Raw genomic sequence first — 16,627 nt, 5'->3', positions numbered from 1 at the left:
CAGAGGAGGCAACCCATTCCTCTGGGGGTAGTACAGATGGAACCCACTGCCTTGTGGGATGAGGAGGGATCCTCAAAGGCTAAGGGGGTAAACCCAGTAAAAGAGCTTATTTGTAGTTGCTTTCAAAACGCATAAGAGTCTTGGAACACATTTATCAACGAAATTAAGATGCCAGCATGAGCAGACTCACATCAGGGATGATGGTTTATGGCCTGATGGTAGACAGGGTCCTGCAAAAATGCAAAAATCCCAGAGGAGATTAACACGGATATGGACCATCAACTTACTCAGTCTCACAGGATAATGTGATAAACTAGTGGACCTCATGGAAAGGAGGAAACAGTGATACTGGGGCTGAGTGAAAACAAATGGAGAGGGAAAGGAATGAAGAAATTAAGAAAACTGTATACACTGTATTGGCATGGAAATGACAAAGAGATGACAAATGGTGTTGGTTTCATCATGTGTAAAGATCTAGAAGTTGCTGACATTAAGTATATTAGTGAGAGAATAATAAAGATGTCTGTGCATTTAGGGAAAGAAAAACTAACTATGGTACAGGTGTATGCACCTCAAACTGGTTGTTGTCAAGAGGATAAGAACCATTTTTTTGATGATTTGGGAAAAGTTATTAGTAAAGAGAGAGTAATCGTAGGAGATCTTGAATGCACAGATTGGTACGGATAGAACAGAATAAGAGAACGTAATGGGAACTCGTGGATATGGTGGATGAAATATAGAAGGTGAACATCTCCTTGACTTCTGTATGAGGAATGGGTTGGTGGTGAAAAATAGTTGGTTCAAGAAGACACAGAGCCATAATATAACACGATAATGTTGGGATGTATTGCAAAAGACTGTAATTGATTGTCATCTCAGATGAAGAAAGGAGCAGAATGGTAACAGACGTCAGAATAATACCCAAGCAAGAGCCTTGATAGTGACCACAGTCTATTAGTAGCGGACCTGAGAAACTTCTCTGTGCCAAAAGTATAGAAAAAGAATATACCAAAAATCAAAGTATGGGAACCAGATAAAAACCCTGTTGCCAAGAGATGAAAGGAAAAATGGAGAGGCAGAATGGACCAGACTAAGGGACACATTGGTTAAGGAAGCAACTGAAGTTTGTGGAAAGACAAGTATGAAAATAAGGGAGAAGGAAACACCTTGGTGGAATGAAAGCGTGGGAGTAGAAATCAAGGAAAGAAACGGATCAGGAGGAAAAAATCTCGATCTTACTAGAGACGAGTAAAACAATTATACCGAAACAAGAAACTGGATGTTAAAAGAATAGTTACAGAAGAAAAGACCAAGACATGGAATATATTCACTCAGAAACTGGAGGAAGACAGGAGAGGCAATAAGAAACTACTGTATAGTGTTATCAGAGGTAAAAGGAAACCAATGAATACCATAAAGGCACTTGAAGATGTAAATGGAAATCTGGTTAGGACAGAAAGTGACATGAGAGAAGTCCTGGAGAACTATTTCGACCATCTACTGAATAGACCAGTTCAAGAACAAAATACAAAACCGGAAATCCAAGCCTAGAATGAAGAACCTCCCATCACCTGGGCAGAAACTGAGACAGCCTTAAAATCTATGCCTAAAGGAAAATCTTAGGGTGGATGCAGATGTGATAAAGGCAGCAGGTATCCAGGATATACAGTGGCTGCACAGAGTACTAAATGCCATATGGACAGACAACAAAATACCTGCAGATTGGAACAAGAGAATGCAGTGGCCTTTGCTGATGATATTATGATCTGGGGTGAAACAGAAGAGGAAGTACAGACCAGACTTACCGTATGGAAATCCCAGTTCCAGGAATATAACCTTAACTCAGCAGGACCAAGACAGTGGTGATGGCAGTCAACAGAGAAAGGCGTCCAGCAAGTGTAAAACTAGGAGACCACCAGCTAGAGTGTGTGGATAGTTTTCCTTGCCTTGGAAGTGTTATCTCCAGTGATAATTTGGTCAGAAAGGAAATTACAGAGTGCAAAAGGGATCAGAATTCCACCAACAAGTAAGAACACTTTTATGGGATGACAATTCCAAAACCGGCCAAACTGATGATGTTTAACAGCTTCAGAGGTGAAATTTCTTAGATCCCCACCATCCAGAAGACCAAGATGGACAAGTTAAGGAATGAAGAGGTGAAGAAAGAAGCCAGAATAAAGACATCCCTATTAGACCGAATTGGCACATCCAGACTACGGTGGTACGGGCATGTTATGAGGATGGAGCCTTCAAGAACAGCCAGAATAAATTTGGAAAGACAGGTGGAGGGGAAAAGACCTGCATGAAGACCTAAAACCCGATGGTTAGACAAGGTTGATCTAGTTACCCAAGGATGGACGGTGGATGATGTTCTCCACGACAAGTTGTAGGCCTATATGGACAGGAATAAGTGGAAGAGGCTCATTAACAGTACCCGGGAAACGAACTGTACAATGACGATGAAGATGAAACACGAGGGAACAAAATCCTTTTCCACTGGGGCTTATAAAAGAACATTGCACTGAAAGTTGTGTAAAACAACAAATATGAAAACATTTGCACGGGGGGGGGGCATAAAAAATATCAACGTATTATTATAAAACAAATGTTGGTAGAAGCCTTTTATTTCAGATCAGTGGGTTATTAAACAGTTTTTGGGTCACACTCTTAGACAATGAATTGGAGGTTACACTCGACCATGTGCGACAGCGAGAGAATTACTTTGCTTCAAAACTACCTTAAGAAGATGTTCCTCCAAATTAACACTTATGTACTGAACTAGTTTCATTACTAGAGGATCAATTTCAACTTTTCATGGAGTCATCTTCAGCTCATATACAGTCAGAACTGGTTAGGATGTTCTTGTGGTGACCGAAAAAGTCATAAAGAGGGAACGTGCTAAAAAATGAGAAGCAATTTTGCTGTTAAATTTAAGGTTAGGTTTGAACATAAAAATAACTATCATGAAAACAAAGAAACAAGTGTTTACAATTATAATTAATGAAATAAATAATAATACGTTTTAAGAACACCAACACAGTAAAACATCAAGGAAAAATGTTCTTAGAAATGCGAACTATGTATGTCGCTTATGTTTAAAGTTGTTCTAGGAAAGTCTAACATCTGGGCAATTTGTGCAAGTTTCATGTGTGGATGAGCATCCACTTTCTCAGTTAACTTTATTAATTTTTCACATCTATAAACTGTCCAGCTTTCTTCTCCATAGCTGAAGGTCCTGCAAACCACTATGTGTAAGTACAATAGGCCTAATTTAAGTACTTGTTCAGTTACAAATGTAAAATTAAACATCAACATGTCAGCTGAATAGGTACATAAGTACAGTAAGCCTAATTTACGTACATTGTTACTTGTTACACACCTGAGTACAGTAGGCCTAATTTGCGTACATTGTTGCACAAGTCATTCAGGCCTTATTCATACGGCGCAGAAGAAAAATGTGTCCATCTGCATGTGCGGGTGCACCCACTTCCACTGACTTACACACACAACGGGTCAAGTGGTGCAAAACTCCCCGCACTTTACAGTGGATCCTTTCCAACACCCTTTTCAGTGTAGGTAATAAATATGGACCATCATTGTCTTTGTTTACGTTCTACTCTTAAGAAAATACAAAAATAGTTCAAGCATGCTGGGTCGTTAACATTTTGTCAGAGAAGAAGATAGGTACAATTTTGATGATACTTTCTCAGTAAGGGGTCTAAATGACACCACACTTCCCAAAACATGAGACCATTGGTATTTCTGACATTAAAGTTATTAAGTTCTCAATGTCTATTTTGTGTTCCATAACAACTGCTATAAATCGCACAGGAAAAGAATAAAGCACACAAATAACTTTTAAATTGAAAATGAGAAATATGTCAAGTGGGTGACAGCAGGCCTACATTTTTTATTGTCAAAATCCACTTTTACTTTCTTATAGGTACACTATTGGGTTCTGATAAAGGTCACAGTACAGTACTGATGTCACGAGCACGGTCGATCTGCTCTGTATGATGACATGCATACAAACTAATGTCCAGTAACAAGTAACTGCAGGCGCAGGACCGCGACTCACTATGGACTGCCCGCTCAAGCATTTCTCCTGCGCACGGTTGCTTCTTCCGAGTCATCTGAAAGATTCTATTTGAAAAATCAGTTCTTAGTTTACAGTAGGTCTAGGCGGTTAAGCGCAGAACTAGGTTGAACCCATGCCGTCTGAAAGAGGCCTCACAAACGTAACATTAAGCACCAAAGCGTTGGACACAAAGAGAAGACTGGCTTGGGACTGGCGCTCCCTGCAGCTGTAGGCCGACATGCAACTACGCTCCAGGCCCATGAAATTAAGTTCTCTACCAAATCCTTACCCAGGCCAGTTGTTGCTGGCCCGTCCTGCATGCATTGTAGCTGGGAATGTTGATTTTAATTTTTATGGTGGGAGTTACGAACGTTCTAAAGAGTGAAGTAAATGTGCTATCCAGCTTTCTTTAGCATGTATTTAATAGGACATGTCCTGGGACTTCAGAATTATGACGTAATAACCAGAGAAACGCCCTAGAGAAAGACGTCTTAACCAGTTTCGACTTCATTGTTAATTAAGTCTTCCCAAGTTCTGCTAATTGTTTCCTAGTTGACTATGGTGGGGAACGCTCAGTGGGGGTAGCAACCTTTGCATGTTTCAAAGTGTGATATTCTTTGACCACTATGCAGCTTGTCTTTGACTGAGCTCATAGCAAACTCGTGTTTCTCCCGAGCAAGAACTGTTGCCTTCCATGGAGAGCCTTGTGAAGCTGTTCTTGGAATGCAACCATAATTTGCATAATTATTTTGACCCGTGTGTGGTCTCGTGCACTCTTACACTTGCTACCAATTGCTCTTCAACTCTGTTACTGCTTGTATTTGTCATGGTTGCAATGCAAGTGAATGGAAATGTCTGCCAAATCAAACTCTGAGTGTTGCCATCCTTATGTCCTTAGTTGTGCTGCTTCAGTCGTTATTGTTAGCATTGTGCAGAGATACAGGTATAAATAGTATGGTTTTTTCACAGGGGTGAGGTGACTTTTCACTCATGTGTAAGTCATGTACATGTATCTTACCCTTTACCCTAACATTATTATACTATATATAAAGTTGTTATTCTATAACAACAACTACAATGTACCGATATTATAGGATATAATGAACTAATGGTATTGAAATAATGTTTCGGCAAGAATTGGGAAACTTGAAAAGAAAATCCTTTCTTTATTGGAATTCAGAATGAAATGTGGGAATGATATTGTGGTTTATTTTCAGGTACTGAATTTGCTGGGCTTCATTTGTATCTCTGTTTCTGGAGCATCATGGATTCCTCGAGGTGAATGGTTTACCACTGTTGCCATGACTGGATTCTGGTTCACTGGAATTGTCCTTGCCTTGTACTTATTCCACATTGTGGAGAAATTCTACAGAATTCCATGGTTGAAGATTGTAAGTAAAAGCTTATGAGCTCAACATAATCTAGATTTTTCACCAGACCAGTGCATGGTGGTCTTCATTTACTCGTATCTTGAGCATGATTATGCTTTAGTGGTTTGTCTCCACATGTAAAATTTTTTATGATCTTGTGTTCATATCATTAAAAGTAAATAAGCAAGTGTCTTTGAACAACAGTTAAGTTTTTAAAATAGCACCCTTCAAATTATGTCCATTGTTTCTCATGCACTCTCGAGCCTGCTTCTGAAGTTTCCCATAGTGCCCTGTACCATATCTTCTGGCATCACCAAAATTTCATGACAACTTACTTCCTTAAGATTATTTTTAATTTTTTTTTTTTTTTAATTTTTTTGGTGGTTGGCCTTATAAACTTTCCCTTTGAGGTAGGCCCAAAGAAAATAATCACACACACTGAGATCGGGCGAACGAGCAGGTCATGGAACATCACTATGGCGGGAAACGACACATCCAGGTTTCAAATGGCTTAAAACTGCCGTTGAAGCCCTGGATGCGTGTTGCACCTTCTTGCTGGAACCAAAGTTGATCTGTGTGAATATGGCGTCTGTGTAGTTCCGGTGCCAGAATGTTGCTTAACATTGCAATATAGCAAATCTGAATTCACTGTAACAGCATGACCGTCCTCATCAAAAAATATGGTCCAATTATCTTGAAGCTGCTTGCACCACACCACACAATCACATGTACTGTGAAGGGGCTGCTATTGCAGGATGTGTGGATTCGTGTCTGACCAGTATCGAAATTTCTTCTTATTCAGATAACCCTAGAGATGGAAATGTGCTTAGTCACTCATCAGGATAATCATGTCATTACTAATCATTTCCAGCATTTTCACTAAGAAAGGTCATTGATTTTTGTAATCACAAGGATTAAACTTCTGCGCAGCCACCAGTTTGTTGGGGTGAAACTTTAAATCTTTATGTAGGATTCTCCTCACAGACTGTTCACAAAGATGCAGAGAGCAGTGGCCTGGCGGGGTAATGAATGTTCAATGCTGTCCTGAAATGCTTGCCTCACCGCCTGGATGTTCTCAGGTGTACAGGCGGTTCTTGGCTTTCCTGTTGATTTCCGATTAGATGCTGATGCAGTTCTGAAGTTGTTAACCCACAACAATATCGTGTTGCAGCTGGGAATCCGGCCATGTCAACCCACATTGAAATGTTGCTGGAATTTTCACTGCGTAACTGTTACAGTCACTTTTTTTTTTTTTTATGTCTCCACAGCAAATGCCCAATGCTCCATCACAAATAGAATGGCATGGAGAGTGGAGTTCATCCCCTCCTCTCCCGTCTACATGCGCCTTTCCTAACCAAAGCTACTGCCAGTCTAAAAGGTCAATTTTTTTTTTTTTTTCCAGACCCTGTATATTATTGTTTGAGATGTCATACTCACATAACTTAGTTTGTGCTTTATTTCCCAGGTACCGGGCTTCATATTGAACATGAACAGTGTCTTGCATTTGTAAGAGCATGTCACCTCATACAACAGCAAGTCCATTCATGAATTGATGTTGGTCAACTCGTTGTTAGAAAATTAATCGGGTGCCAAGACAGCTGCTTCAGTTGCCAGTACAAATACAAGAGGCTTTGTTGGCATCCAGTATGGAGCCTGTTATGTGCAACATGAAGCATGAACAAAGCTGTAACTGTTGCAAATGTTATGATCATATTTTGGAAAAAGTTGGTTCCTGGACTTAATGTTATTTGGACCTTTCCCCATATTTTATTGCCAATTGCATAGCCCTGCAGTTTGTACCTATAATTTTGATGCACCTTGTATTTTATAAGTAGACTGACCATTTGCTTAAATTCTGATTTGTTGAGATTTATTTATTGATTTCAGTTTATTTGGTCTAGAGAAGTTAAGTGAGATGCTACTTTTTAAAATATGTATTTCTCTTTTTTTTCCCCCCCAGGAATTTGTGTTTTGTGCTGTTTGGACCTTGTTTTATCTGATAGCTGCTTCCCTAGCAGCTGATGAAGGCAGGAGGAATGAGGCATTTGGTGCTGCAGCGGTAAGTTTTCACAACTATCTTGAAAATTGGGTTTTACAAAACAGTATACAGTGTTCTCATTTTATGAGCAAATTTCATATCATTCTGCCGCTGGCCAACTCCCTGCTCTCCCAACTGCAGCATGGGAAACCTGGTGTGTGAAATGATGAAATTGGAGTGCAATGAAACCCCAGCTCACACTTTCCCGTGTATTGTGCTTGCACCAGCGGGCAGCGAGTTCTCACTACCAGCAAATCAAGACATTTACCGGTAGCAACTACAGAATAAGAAAAGGATTAAATAAATACATGAATTTAAATATATTATTATTAGAAATCTTGTGACCTTCCACAGTAATATGCGTCACACCATTCAAACCAGTTATTTCCAACTTACTGTAATTCCGCTTTGATAGTGGACTGTTTTTCATGTGCTATTTCAGCCGGTAGTTGCTTTATAGTACAGGGATTATTTTTGTAAACTTTGTTTTTTAACACATTGGAGACCGAGCCCGAGTGTGTATCGGGGTGGGGTAACAGCGCAGGCTGACCGCACCTGAGGCCAGCTCGGGCCCGCGTATTTGTTATATTGTCAGTGCAGCCAGGATGAGAATTGGGCAGAAACTATACTAAAGAACTTATACAACAGCTATACCGTGCGTTCGTGTCTTCTGTCGTTTTCTTGAACTTAGAGCAGCTTATTTTTGCTCGAGTTCGCTTCTACATTCCATGCTTCCAGCCTTGCTTCCAGCTGCTCGAGGCACGTGCTTTCAGAGTTTTCAGAGGACTGTTTTGCTTCTGCTCTCATGATTGGATCATTGAATGAAAGTGGAATTGTAGAGATTTTAGAAGAGATTTTTGATGACAGTGGTTCAGAGGAAGAATTAGATGATTCAGATCTACAGTAGACCCTGATTTCGAACTTCATGTTAGTGATGAAGATATTTATAACCTATTGTATCATATTCCATCCAGGTGTGATTTTGATTTTGTATTTTATTTAGCTAATGTTTCATGATCTTCATATGACTGAAGATTCATTTAGAACGAAGTGACGCAAGCAGTGATAATTCAAAGGCAGGGACTGATTCACATTTACTGGGCACTTCTGGTGATTTGGAAGCACTTGTAAAGGCTGTGCAGATAAAGGAAAAGCGGAAAATGGGAAATTAACGAGAAAAGAGACATGCTGGTGGTATCCAATGTGTTCTGTAGCACTTCGTGTTCCTGAATGCTTGAAACTATTCCACACTCAAACTCATTATGTGTAAGACTTTGTTGTCAGACTTTTCTTTTTGTTGCAAAAGGCATACTGTTGGAAAATGTGTAATGCGAAAAGTATTCAATAGATCTTAATGCAACTTTTTAATCTGTAGAATAGACACTTTTAACTGTTTGATGATATATTTGTGTTACAATTGCAACCTACCTTTTATTTTCTGCAATTTTTTAAAACCTTCAAAATATGGCGATCTTCCTGCCCATATGCCACCTGAAGACACGGTCTCCAATGTGTTTAAGGTTCCCCAAAGATAAAGATGATGATGATAAAAATGTTAGTTTGGCTGATCTAAGGGGCCCACAAACCTACTATGCTGGCGTAGCAAGGGGAGAGGTGATACTCCCACGTGGCCCTTTCCAGGTGGCGGATAGGGGGGTCCTAACCGGCTTGGCGGCGGACTTGAGGGAAATAAAATACCTCTCGCGGACCAAACACACTACCCCCTGTGGGTGGGGGACACAGATGAAGAATACACCCACGGTATCTCCTGCCTGTCGTAAGAGGCGACTAAAAGGGGCCCAAGGGCTCTCAACATGGGAGTGTTGGTTGGCAACCACGGGGCCCTTCGCTGAGTCCTGGTATTGCTTCCATTTACTTGTGCCAGGCTCCTCACTTTCATCTATGCTGTCCGACCTCCCTTCTTCAACTCTTGTTCTTTTCCGACCCCAACGGTATTAGAGTATTCGAGGCCTAGAGAGTCTTTCATCTTCACGCCCTTCACCCTTCTTTGTCCGTCACTTCATTTTTCGAAATGACGGATCACTACTTTTTCTTCTTTTTTCTCTTTATCTATCCTCTGTGGTTGGGGGACGCAGACAAAGAATACATCCACAGTATCCTCTGCCTGTCGTAAGAGGCGACTAAAAGGGGCGACCAAGGGATGATCAAATTAGAACCATGAAACTATTTGTGATTAGTACCACTATATTGGGTACCAAATAGGTTTGTGATTAGTAGCAAATGTGGGCACAACGGCTTTTACAGTACCCGTGATTAGTAGCACTAGATGAGCAACACCATGGGATGAAGAAACTCATGGTTCTAGCTTGCCTATGAGGAACACCATGGGATAGTACGAGTCCCTGTGGTTAGTACACTTAGGTGATGAACACCATAGGTTTGCGTTCCCTGTCAAGGGCGCCACAATGTGCGAAACACATTAGGTCTGTAATACATGTGTGAATTTCATTACCTGTGAGTCGTACCATAATGTATGGTATACCACGAGTCTACGCTAGTCTTGATTAGTACCGTAACTTGGGAAATACCATGGTTCTACTTTTCTTGTAATAAATACCATTATGAGGGCCGATGACCTGGATTTAGGACCCGTTTCAAGAACGAGCATATTCTAATCGATTCAGCATCGTGCTATAGAAGCAGTCCCTTGGTCCGTACTACTATTGTTTTGTGCCAGCTTCTGTGCACTTGAGGCACTGTGGGTCGGATCCACTGATTGTTTTAACTTCATATCAATCCATCCATTCATTCTTCGTCCTCACGCTTTGAATTCTGGTCAGTGGAGGATTTTGGACTTTTAATTTGTCATCTCATTTTGTCTTATTTTGTACCATTAGGGGCCGATGACCTCGATGTTAGGCCCCTTTAAACAACAAACATCAATCAGTCGATCTAAGGGGCCATAAACCTGTACTAATTATCTTGGCATCAGAAACTGGACTAAGCGTCTGCCATATAGAAAATATCCATAATCTTTCTCCTCTTCGTATGTCAAAAATTGGACGCAAAATTGTTCTGAATTCATGTGGTCATCGAAAAATATACGCCCATTTATCCACCCTACTGCACATCATATCCCTATTTTAATGGGATGCAGTGGCACTTCTTATACAATATATGGGTTCTCACTACACCACAATTGGTAATTTTGAGAATTAGCCTGTCCAGAAAGATGGAACTATACCTTATCAGTAGAGTTTGTGGTTTTTAGTATTTGCGATAAATGCGAAATATATTGAAACTTTATCAGTATATGTCCCTTCATCTTATATGACCCCTACGAGTGGTTTTTAGTGATTTCAAATTAGTGATAAAATGCGAAATTGGTTCAAAATGCAAAATTATATAATTTATTCAAAATAGATGCGAAATTCTCGGTTTTATGCAAAATAAACATATCTTTTTAACAGTGGTGCATTTTTCTTAAAAATGATATATGTTGTTAATTTCAAGGGAAAAAATTATTACGGTGTCTTAAATCTTTCAATGTGTGGAATATCTTTCAATGGCCAAAGAGCAGTGCAAAGAACAACCAATCATACAGCCTAATACACTTTCAAGCACATGTGTTCATTCACTTTGCATTGGCCCTTGATCATAGTCGGTTATTCTTGACATAGGTGTTGAGTAGCAGTTCTCTTTAAAGTACGGTAGCGATTTATTGTCTGGTAGCGTTGGGTAGAAGTGAACTGATGATTAAACAGCATGCCGAGAGTTACAAATCAGAGCATTTTTATGTAAGCGATACAAATATATTGATATGCCGACTTGGGAATCAAAGACTTGAATGGAAGAAGATAGTCATTTTCTGTAAAGATTGCAAAAGTAGAAACTAAAGGAGCGATGTTTTTCCCAACTAGCATGTGAATAGCGTGGCGTCAGGCATCCAGCCACAATAGCAGAAATGGATGGAAAGTCAAAAAGAGCAAAAAGCGAGAAACAGATTGAGGATACTGTGAAGATGTGCCTACAGAGTACGTAATATCCCCATCCACAAACTGGATCATCTGCTTTCCAAGACTACCTTGAAGAGTAAGTGCCGATTTCAGACATATTTTTGGAAATTATTTATATTTGTGTTTAAAATACATTTACACTATCTTGAGTGGTATAGCCTACCTTACTGTGAAATATTCATAAACTAGCCCATATCCCGCCCCCCCCAATTCCACCCGTGGTTCGTTTGAAGTACCGTATTACAATTGCTATACGGCCTTGTTGATTTTTAGGTTAGGTCTTTTAAACTTTCGACCAAAAACCACGCGGATGCATGGAAGTTAAGTTTAGGTTGTTCAAATTCTCAACCAAACAAACTCAAACAAACGTGGGTGGACGTTATTTTAAAATGTCACGTTTTAATAGATCGTCTGGGATGTAAAATAATAGCTTGTTTTCATGTACATAAATGGAAGTTTATAGGGAAAAGCATCAAAACTTGTTCGGTTATTCGCTAGGCCAGCACTATGCCAAATGTTTTATATTTCCTTACCTCCAAACTTTATTATTATGTTTAACGAAATGTTATTGGCCCCATAGGTACGTTCCAGGATCAGGAGATCTGCCTCAAGGTAGTACCCTAAGTAGAGATTATGTTCCACGTTGCGGAGATTTAGCAAGGGCAGAGGTGAATGCTGCATTGGATGGAAGCAGTAATCACAGACAACCGACGCAGACGTGTCTTTGCTGTTCTATTCAGGACGATCATACCAATTACAGAATAACAAGTTTATTTGACAAACAATACGAAGAAAGAGGAAATTAAGGTGCAGTTGAAGCAGTGTATGCATAACTAAACTCTTTGAAGCACATGAGCGTCAGTGATACTAACGTGTTTTTCAATGAAATGTGCAATTTATTTCATCCTGCAGTTGCAGGACAAAACAGTGCTCTAGAACCCACATCACTTGTCTTTGAAGCATAAGTTGCCATATTTTAGAAGTGTCACTGATCGTTTTGTCGAGGGCTGTGAGGCATATCACGAACAGATGCTGCAGAACATTAAAATGAAAAAGAACACTGACACTCTTCAAATGTTGATGACACTTAGGTTAAAGTTTCCTTCCCGGGCCTCGGCAGCACTGCTGTACATTTGGGCCCCTACGAACAGTGTTGATGTATAGTTTTTTTTTTTTTTATAGCAAGAACAACATGATTGTAACTGATAGACAGTCTCGATTGAAGGACAACACCATTCAAACAATTACCATTTTGTTCTTCAAGCAACATTGAAATTCCTCTTCCTTTTAGGTCTTTTGCACTGTGATATATGAATACGTTCAGAATAGTATTTTTCACTTTGAAATTTTGTTTGTAAATTTGTAAATATGCATATTCATGTGTATGTTAATACTTCGTGCAGTCTTGATGTTTGTCTTATTTTCCATAGTGTATTCAAAACTGCATGACGAGCAATATGTGATTAAACAGTATGATTTTACTCCCAACTGTTGTATATGCAATTTTGCAAATTATGCCTATTTTTAACCAATTTGCTACAAAACACTAAATTTGAAAATCAAAGTGCTAAATCGCCGATTTTTAAATGCTATAAACCACGAACTCTACTCATCAGACATAAACATTAGTTGTGTATCCATATTTCTAATGGAAACATTTCCATGTAACCAATTACAGTGCCTAATTTTTACAGCATAATCAGTCTGTTAAAGTGACTGAATATAGTCAAAAGTTCAGCAGTCTGGTGCTTGTGGGTGGGTCCCATAGATATGTTTGTTTCCTGCACTAGACAATTAAATGATATTTCTGGGACTTACTTCTAACCACACCCAAATATCCTGAAGTTTATCTTCAGTTAAAACTTGGTTTATCTACTTCCTTTGTACGTCACATACTGAACCTGTTGTATACCAGTTTTTCATCAACTTTGAAACCCAATATTTTTTAGGAATGGTGATCAGAATATTTACTAATACATCTTCAATAGTTATTATTTGTTCATTTATTTATTTTATTTCAAGCAACATTCCACCATATCAGTTTACTGTTCAACCAAATAGAACCTCGATGCATCGTTCCCGGAACTGTCATTTTCCTATATAATTCGTTCAGTTTATTTAGTCCCGAAAATGTTCCATACAAACTAATGTTAAATTTCCCCACATCTATCGTTCCTCGATCATCAAAATAATACTAGTCCTCACTCTCGATTTTCCCGCATTGATCGTTTGAGAAAAATATATGCAAACATCAGTTTGAATTGAAAGCGGCATGGAATAATGCCAGCCTGTTATGTGAGAATGTACAAGCTATGAGCAATTAGGAGTTTCTAGGCTTGAGCAAATTTCTTGGCTGGAGGAGCAAGGTTCATGTAGGCTGGACTGCAGTGCGCAGATTTACGCGCAACCAATAGGCCTAACCATGCCTACAAGCCTCCTGACAGAGCTCAATAGCTGCAGAGTCGCTTAAGTGCGGCCAGTATCCAGTATTCGGGAGATAGTGGGTTCGAACCCCACTGTCGGGAGCCCTGAAGCCTGAAGATGGTTTTCCATGGTTTCCCATTTTCACACCAGGCAAATGCTGGGGCTGTACCTTAATTAAGGCCACGGTCGCTTCCTTCCCTCTCCTAGCCCTTCCCTGTCCCATCGTCGCCATAAGACCTATCTATGTCGGTGCGACGTAAAGCAAGTAGCAAAAAAAAAAAAAAGAACCAAGGCTTCTGCTCGAAGCACCAAGCCGTCATTGTGCCGTTTCGTTTCATTCTGAGTGGTCCTGTGCTGTGTCTCAGTTGTGTGTAATACCAATATAAATGGTCCATTATTGGACATTATAAATTTTCCAGCTAACTCATTCCTGGTTGCCAGCGTTTCGCCTGAGTGTGCTAAGTTGGGCTCATCAGTTGGTAAATAGCACACCTACCAAGACGCATGGCTAGTGCATACTGTGAAGGCCACTGCGTAGGCTACTGGGAGCCACCTGCAGTGCCAATGCACTACGAGAGACTTTGTCTCATTACCAAAAATTGATGCCTGCCTGGCCATCAGATGATATAGATGTTGCCATTAATGCTTTCACAGCCTGTACTTATAGACATGATAGTGTATAGACTTTTGGGCTTATTCCGTGTCAAGAAAATAAGGTGAAATTCTTAATGTTTCGCAGAGAACTGTGCTCTGCATCCTCAGAAGAAATCCAGACTGTCCACGAGAAAGGCTTCTTAAACAATGACACTTTGGATTTCGGAATGTTATAATAGAAGTGGAAATGGTACGTTCATTCACCACCAGATGGCCCCAGGACGTGGCACAACGCCAGCGTTCAAAGCAGAAGCTGACTGAGCCTTCAGAATCAGATTAAGCGGTTCACCTATCGTGTTTGCATAACATATGGCAGGTGTATGACATAGACATAAGCCTGGAATGAAACGTCTGGCAACGAGGAACGTACGAATTTGGAAAACACAGAGATGAATTAACATTAGTGAAAGGACAGGGAAGGGAACTACCTACCTAAATTCTTAATGACTGGCAACCAGATATTACTTAATTGATAGCCAGTGTCCCTGTTGAAATTTTTAGGATTTCTACATATTTCCACAGCTTCCCATATAATCCTGGACCTGTAGTGTCTAGTGTGGGTAAGAGCTCGAGCATCTTGGAACATGACATCATGACCCGGCGATTGAGCGTGCTCAGCTATTGCCGATTTGTCAGGTTGATGGAGGCGAATATTACGTTCATGTTCTTTGATGCGGGTAACAATGGCCGGCATGTTTGGCCGATGTATACTTTACCGCACGTACAGAGAATTTCATATAACCCAGGATGTAAAAGTGGGGACAATTTGTCCTTGGTTTTGCTCAGACTGTGAGCAATTTTAGTGGCGGTGCCAAACACGGTTTTTATATTGTGTTTGCGGAGGACCTTGGCAATTCGATCTGTGATGTTGTGAATGTAAGGCAAGTAGGCAGTTCTCTTCACTTCTTCATTCTGTGAGCTTTGCTTGGTCGTTTCTCTGGGATGCAGGGCTCTATGAATCTGCAAATCGCTGTAACCATTACTCTTGAACGCGACTTTGAGCATGTCCATCTCCATCTGGATATGTGATGGCTCACAAATTCGTCTCGCCCTCTTGGCGAGTGTTGTGAGAATGCCTTGTTTTTGTGCTGGGTGGTGGTGAGAATCTGCATGAAGATAGCAATTTGTGTGGGTAGGCTTACCATAGATGGTATTTCCTAAGGAGCCATCCGGTTTCTTTCTTACTAGAACATCCAGGAAAGGAAGGCATCCGTCCGACTCCATCTTCATAGTGAATTTTATTGACGGATGTTGTTGATTTAGGTGGTTTAGAAATAGATGAAGTTTCTCAGGACCTTCTGTCCAGACCACAAATGCATCATCAACATACCTCCACCATATCATAGGTTTGACAGGCGCCGAAGCAATAGCCTGTTCCTCAAAATGCTCCATAAAAAAATTAGCCAGTACGGACGAAAGTGGACTTCCCATAGCCACTCCACTTGTCTGTTCGTAAAAATTCCCACCCCACAAGAAATAGCTGGACGTCGTGCAGTGGTAAAATAGCTTAGTAATGTCCTCAGGGAACTGGTGTTCAATGAGAGACGTGACCGCATCAATCGGCACTTTAGTGAACAAGGACTCCACATCGAAACTCGCCACAAGTGCATTAGGTTGAAGGGTTATGGTTGACAGCTTGTTGACGAAATACCAAGAGTCCCTGACATATGAATCAGTACGTCCTGTGTGTGGCTGAAGCAATTTGCTTAGGTATTTAGCCAGAGCATACATAGGAGAACCTATCACACTAACAGTAGGTCTGAGGGGAACATCTTTTTTATGGATCTTAGGCAGTCCATATAATCTAGCTGGCACTGCATCCCCCGGGGACAGATGTTTAGCCTCCTCTTTTGGAATTGAAGATTGCCTTAAGAGCTTCACGGTGGCGTTGGACACACGAGTGGTAGGGTCACGTGAGCTCAATCTGTAGACAGGCTCTGACAATATAGCCGAGATCTTATTTTTATATTCGTCAGTGTCCATAACCACTATCACATTACCCTGATCAGCTGAGAGAATGGTCAGTTCAGAATCATCTCGGAGTTCCTTCAGAGCTCTCCTATCGCCTCTTGTTAAATTGGGCGCG

The 16,627-nt window shown here is 40.4% G+C and overlaps 1 protein-coding gene across 2 annotated transcripts in view; it reads left to right on the top strand.

Moving 5' to 3' along the window:
* LOC136877233 (CKLF-like MARVEL transmembrane domain-containing protein 4) overlaps positions 1-16,627 on the top strand; it is a 65,141-nt gene that overhangs the window by 30,831 nt on the left and 17,683 nt on the right. For both annotated transcript variants that reach the window (XM_067151087.2, XM_067151088.2), the window contains exons 3-4: positions 5,296-5,469; positions 7,409-7,507. In XM_067151087.2, coding sequence (XP_067007188.1) covers positions 5,296-5,469; positions 7,409-7,507 — 273 coding nt within the window. The remainder of the gene's footprint in view (positions 1-5,295; positions 5,470-7,408; positions 7,508-16,627) is intronic.

The sequence above is a fragment of the Anabrus simplex genome, chromosome 7, assembly GCF_040414725.1.
Source record: "Anabrus simplex isolate iqAnaSimp1 chromosome 7, ASM4041472v1, whole genome shotgun sequence".
Classification (NCBI taxonomy): domain Eukaryota; kingdom Metazoa; phylum Arthropoda; class Insecta; order Orthoptera; family Tettigoniidae; genus Anabrus; species Anabrus simplex.
Note: the sequence above shows the minus strand (reverse complement) of the source record. Positions and strands in the feature narration are given on the sequence as shown.